Genomic DNA, 6,498 nt, shown 5'->3' with positions numbered 1-6,498 from the left:
AAGGAAGGAAGGAAGGAAGGAAGGAAGGAAGGAAGGAAGGAAGGAAGGAAGGAAAGGAAGGAAGGAAGGAAAGGAAGGAAGGAAGGAAGGAAAGGAAGGAAGGAAGGAAGGAAGGACGGAAGGAAGGAAAGAAACCTTTTCCTAAAGAAAAGGTGGTGGTCTTTGGTGTCCACTTACCCATCCGAATGGCAGCAAGGAGGTCACTTCGAGCATCATTGATGGGCGGCTGTGCAGGTTCCGGACGCTTTCCCTCAGCCACAGGAGGCCCATGCATTGGAGAGGATGAAAGAGAAGAGCCTGGGCCAGGAGGGCCTGGCGGTGGAGGTGGTGGGCCTGGAGGCGGCGGCGCTGTGGCCAGGAGCCCAGCAGAAGATGGGTGAGGGGGAGCCGAGTATGTGGAGCCAGCTGATGTGGGGAAAGGGGGCTGTGTGGGCATCTGAAGAGGGCTGACGAAGGCGGTTTGTGCTGAGGGAATCATGGGTGGAGGGGGAGGAGGTGGTGGTCCTGAAGGGGTGTAGTATTCGATTATCTGTGCTGGGAGCATCCTAATGAACAGATGAGAGACAAAAGTCACCCAAATAACCACAGAGGGTCATGTCCCCCAAGTTCTACTATGCTTAACAGAGAAGCTCCCCGAGACACAACACTGCCAGCTGGATACATACAGGTCAGTTGTTTTCACAGTTCTACAACTCTTGAGTTCAGTTTGTTCCTCAGTTCTACATTATTCATCATCCAGATGCAATGCAAGACCCTTTGAAGTGTTTAGAAAGTGGACGGCTTGGAATCTGTGGACTACTAGGGTAATGTAGCTGGCTGCTGAGGTCAGAACACAGCAATACTCCTTCATCCTGGGCTTCTCAGAGGCATGTGGCTCACAGTCTTGTCTCATGAGGGCTCTGAGGCCCTGCAGACTAGGGGAATTCTTCATTCTCTAGCCTGGCCCCATGGTACTTCCCAGGTCCAGGATACACCTCGTAGAGTGCTAAAATGCTTTGCAAAGTTGCACAGCTGAGAAACTGGTGCTGTTCTATTTAGACAAAGGTTTCCAGGCCAACTGAGCACAGAGTCTCTCTGTGCCTGACCCAGCAGCCTTGGACTGTGCCTCACCCCAGGATCATAGCTTAGCAAAAACCCAACAAAGATAAGACATAGCAGGACTGTGTGGTGTCACTTCTCAGGGCTGTGGACATACCTTTAAGAAAGTGACACCAGATTTCTGGAGTAGAAAGTAAACGCTGTCTGGGACATATATTAATTTTTTCTGGTGGATCACTCTGAATGATCGTTTAAAGATTAGGGTAAAGTAAAAAAAACAACAACAAAAAAGAGCTAAAGGCACTCATCAAAATAAAGGTGGATGCTCAAATACTGACAGGAGCTCCTGTGAACAGGAAGACCTATTATAGGAGATGGGATAGTTCTGCCCTCAACAGAAAACATGACAGCCTAAAGACAGAACAATCTAAATGCCCAGAGGTCAAGAAAGGAGAAAGTGTGAAGATCACTCCAGACTTCCTTGACAAGCATTTTCTGTGGTCCACCCAGGATACACAGACAAACTGGAGGGCTCGGACAGGTTCACAAATCAGCATTTTGTTCCTTTATGAACATCTTGGCTTAAAGATCCATCCAAACCCATGGGAGTATGTGTGGAAAGAGCATACCCATGAACACTTCAAACCTGACATATAGCTGTAATAAGAAAGAGTCAATCTATTTGGGAAATGAGGCAGGATGATTGTGAGTTTAAGGTCAGCCCAGGCAAAATTAGGAGGCCCTCGCTCAAAAACAAAATGCAAACAAAAGGGCTGAGGGCATGGCTTAAGTGAAGCCCTGGATCAACCCTTGGTACTGTAACATTAGTAAGTGTCTATGTCCAACCATTAGTTGCCAATAAGGGGCTTTGAATTCAGGGCCTCATTATTGTTCTACTTGCTTGCTCATGGTTGGGGTTCCCTACTACTTGAGCCATGCCTCCAACCTAGCTTATTGTTTTGAATATGGGAGTCTCTTAATTTTTCTGAAGTCTTCTAGATCTCAGTCTGCTGAGTACTTAGGATTACAGGCAAGAGCCACCAGTACTGGGGCAACCATTCTTTTGTTATCTTGAGGCAGGGTCTCACTATGTGGTTATCCCAGGCTGGACTCTAACTTGCCATCCTCCTTCTCCCCTTCTCAAGTGTTAGCATTACAGGTGTGTGTGCCACCAGTCCTAGCTGATCCAAACCATTCTTGGGTTCTGGCTTCTAAAATGTCAATGATAAAATTCTACCACCTAGATTAAGATTCGAACATAAGAACAAGCCGTGACCAGGAATATCAATAATTTACCCATAATCTGCTGGAGCCATTGGTGCAGAGGCCTGGGACCCCTCTGAAGCCTGGGGAGGAGGTGGAGGTGGTGGCTGCTGAGGTCTGTTGAGAGCCATGTGCCTGGCAGAGGCTGACGGGGGCCGGTACTCATGTTCAGAGGCCTGGTTTGGAGCCCCATGGGGTGGGGCCTCGCCAGCTGCATATGAAGGGGTCACGGGCTGCGGGTGCAGAGAGTGGTTCGGTGTCGCTGGATAAGAGTAATCTGTGACATCTGAGGTGTGGGACCTGATGTTGGAGACAAGGCAATGGGCGGAATTTACATTAGGTTTTAAAAAGTGCCCCTTACAGGCAGAAGCATCTCTATAAGCTGTCACATCGCCAGTGCACAAGAATCACACATTTATATCCTTTATGATCAGCTAGATCTAGCCCCATGAGAGCTTCTCAGCAGCAACATAATTACTATTTTAGTAGCAAGCCCCAGTGTTACGTGGATTTAGAATCACAGCTTTGAAGTGAATAAGTCAAGACAGATGCAAGCAGGAACCAGCAGAGCCTCATTTTCACAGCACTTCACGTACTTCTTTTCTAAGAGACAAGGCTACGAGGCAAATCCCATTTCATTTAGAAACAGCCCCTCAGACAAGACAGGATTTCAACGGCAATGAAATTGACAGCATCTAATTAGAAACTACAAAATGGCAGGGGAACAGGATAAATATTAACAGTAAGAACGGCAAGAGAAATCCAGAATGTAAGGGTAAATTGTGTTTTTCTTAAACAGAAGGAATGTATTTAACCCAGAGAGAAAGAAGCAGTGTCATGAGCTATGGAAAGCTTCTTGGAATTTGGAACACACAGACAAGTATGAAACTCTGAAAGGAATGGAAACCTCATGTTAGTGAGCAGAGTTCAGGAAGATGATGGGTGCTGGTGGCTAGCTCAGCCCAGGAGGAGACCAAGAACATGGGGCACTGTGCAGCCAGGTGTTAGTAAGAGGCACGCAATCCCACCCAGGTTACAGGACACATGTCAGTAGGGGAACCACACAACCTCTCACAATGCTCAAGCAGTACGAGTAGCTTGGGGCTGGGAATCCAAAGAAAGCAAAAGGACAAACCCTCTGGACATCCTGTCCTCTTTCACGCCCCCTGCCTGCTCCAGTTTCTTTGGGTCACTCATAAATTCAATGCCCATTTTCCTTCTCTCCCACTCTTCTTTTCTTGTTCTGACTTTTCTCACATGTACTTGCTGGCTCCTGTTAGGATTCAGCTTGTGTTTCTCTCTCTGAAGGAAACAGGCAAACACATATTGGGGGTATGGAGGGAGCAAAGAAGATACACACTGAACTTCCACCACTGGGATTTCAGACATCAATTTCCCACAGTGGAGCACTGCACCGAAAAGTTAAATCAGAACAGCCTGTTCATCCTCTTTTTCCTTCCCTAATTGGAGCATGAATTCTAGATTATGGTGTGTTTGTGAGGATTGTCTTAACTCTGCCAACTGCTAGTGAGTGATTCTAAAGATATTTTAATGGAGAAGAGTCTGACCTGTATTTATATTTGGTACAGTTCAAAAACATAAAATACAGATAGCCTAGCTATCTGGGATTGCTGAGGACATGTGCTTGCTTCTACCTGAGTTAACTATGCCAGTGACTGTGTGGGCACCTGGCACCATGTGGAGTGCTGTGGACGAAGTGCTGGGCAACACAGGACAGGTATTGTGGTCTAAGTGAGAGCTACCTATGTAAAACTGCCCCTTGACATAGGTTCCAGAGAAGCCAAGACAGATAGATGTGGAGGTAAAGGTAGAGGAACCAAGTGTTTGAAGGATAAGTAAGAGCAGATAATTTCTCTAGGGCAGGACTTTGGTAAAGGGGGACAACCAGGAGGATGGAGTGGGAAAAGCAGAGGGAACTAGAGAACACAGGGGCTGCTCACAGGCAGGAGCAGGGCACCTGCTGGGCTTCTGGAAGTCAACCATGAGCCACCATTGCAACATGAAGGCTAGTGGAGTGGTCTCGAAACTCCATGATGATCAATGGCCATCTGTGGCAGCAAAGAGAACCAGTGTGTGGAGATGACACTGAAACAGGACACCAAGTTGGTCCAGCAGTGGAGACTCAGTGGGAGAATGTCATAAAACTCCCAGGATTTGGGAGTCAACAGGACCACAAAGTCAGAGTGATGTTATTAGGATCCAGATTTGGATGAGATAAAACAAAGGCTTGTGAAACAATGGAGGTGTGACACTTCTTGGGTTTCCTGAAAGAGAACTGGTTAGCTGGGAGATGGCCTTCAGGTTTAGAAACAAGCCATGCCTAGCATTCTGTAGAGAGAGGGCAAAAATATAACATTAGTTCACGTGGATTTAAAATATATTACTGATATGAGTATTTTATACACATGCCATGAAACTTGGTATTAATTTTCCCTCAGTATCTTCAATACACACAGATGAGAGGATACAACCATTAAAAGAACCATGTTTCCAAATAATACTTTGAACATGAAATATTAGAAAAATACATGGCATGATTCCAATTGTGTAAAACAAAAACATGTACAAAAAAGAGATACATTAAAATGTAAATAATGGTTTCTCTGGCCGGTAAGATTATGGATATTTAATTTTAATTCCTTTCTGTAATTTCCAGATATTGTAAGTTATGCTCTATTTGTATAAAGGAAGAAGTTGCATAAAATAAAAATTAAAGTTTCTAAATTAAGTTTAGGGTTATAATCCAAGTACAGTGATGAACTATAATCTGTTTATCCGTCAGTAAATAATGCATGCAAATGGTTAAAGAGGCCATGGACAATAGTAGCAGACAAATGGAAGTGCTGAAGAAATAAAACATGCAATTTGATTTACTTTTTGGAAGATAAGATATATATATATATATATATATATATATATATATAGACAACATAAATATGGAAACAAAGTATTACCTAATTCAAATGATTGTTAATTTTACTGTTCCAACATGGAACAATCTAATTTCAGATGCTAGGATAAGCACCAATGAGCCAAGTGAGGGATCAAAAGTTGTCAAGCGGATCTTTAAGCCAAAGGACTCATGACCTATTTGTGAAAACTTATAAGCAAATTGACATCAGTAAGAACGATCCAGTTCACAGATCCCTCCCCACCCAGAGACTCAAGAGAGGTGGATCACTGTTCCCAATTCCTGCAAAGAAAGAAACTGACAATACAATTCCAATGGGAGGCTAGAGCTCAGGCAAGGCTCCAACAGTTCTCCATATGCATCAGGAAACACCTTCATAGAAACATTACATGGAACTTGTCTGAAATTGTGAAGATGGCTGACAAGCCCACTAAGATGGAAATACTGAGAGACCAGATGTGTCTCCTAGCAAGCACCTACCTTGCATCTCGGTACAAGCCAGAAACACTAAATGCTGACATTACAGAGGAGGAGACAAAAAAGACCAAAAAATGCAGAGATAAAATACAAGGTCCAGAGATTGTTGAATCTTTCAAAAATATGAAAGATTCTTAATCATATAAGAATTTTCTATGTAAAATTTTAAATGCTGAAGACTTTGAATCTTATGCAAATAGAGGACTTCAACTTTATGAATTCAGAAGCAGGAAATTAAACCAAAAGTTAAAATTGACTAGTCAGTTCTTGTCATCCCTTTTATGACAATCCCTTTTATGACAATGTGACCTAGTAACTACATTGTTTACTTCAAAGGGCTAACCTTTCTTTATTTTTGTTTTTGTTTTTGTTTTTGGTGGTGGGGGGGATGAAGACTATGGTTTGAAATCAAGGCCTCATGTCTGTTAGGGAAGCATTCTACTACTTAGCCATGCCACCAGGATTTTCTTGCACAGGTTATTTTCTCAGACAGCGTCTTTGTGTCCAAGTGTGCAACTATATCACTATCTGTTTTATAGTTATTTTTAGTTTCCACCATAGCTAGGATGTCAGATAACCATTACCATGCCCAAAGTCTCCGAGACTTTTCTGCCTGGTTCATCCTGGAATCATTATTCACCTGATCTCAGCCTCTCACACAGAGAGAATGACAGGCACATGCCACCTTGTTCAGCTATGGGAGGGGAAAACAATGATCTGAGTATGCCAAGTCTAGCCTGGAACTGTGATCCTCTTGATCTCAGCATCTCAAATATCTAGATTTTAGA

At 43.8% G+C, this 6,498-nt stretch overlaps 1 protein-coding gene across 1 annotated transcript in view; it reads right to left on the bottom strand.

Moving 5' to 3' along the window:
- The window catches only part of Wasf3 (WAS protein family, member 3), a 70,914-nt gene that overhangs the window by 4,889 nt on the left and 59,527 nt on the right, over nt 1-6,498 (bottom strand). Inside the window, exons 7-8 of the mRNA XM_013027260.1 lie at nt 2,335-2,601; nt 178-545 (exon numbers count right to left, since the gene is read on the bottom strand). Coding sequence (XP_012882714.1) covers nt 178-545; nt 2,335-2,601 — 635 coding nt within the window. The remainder of the gene's footprint in view (nt 1-177; nt 546-2,334; nt 2,602-6,498) is intronic.

The sequence above is a fragment of the Dipodomys ordii genome, unplaced genomic scaffold (genome assembly GCF_000151885.1).
Source record: "Dipodomys ordii isolate 6190 unplaced genomic scaffold, Dord_2.0 Scaffold102, whole genome shotgun sequence".
Lineage (NCBI taxonomy): Eukaryota > Metazoa > Chordata > Mammalia > Rodentia > Heteromyidae > Dipodomys > Dipodomys ordii.
The sequence above is the reverse complement of the archived record's forward strand: the minus strand, read 5'-3'. Positions and strand labels throughout refer to the sequence as shown.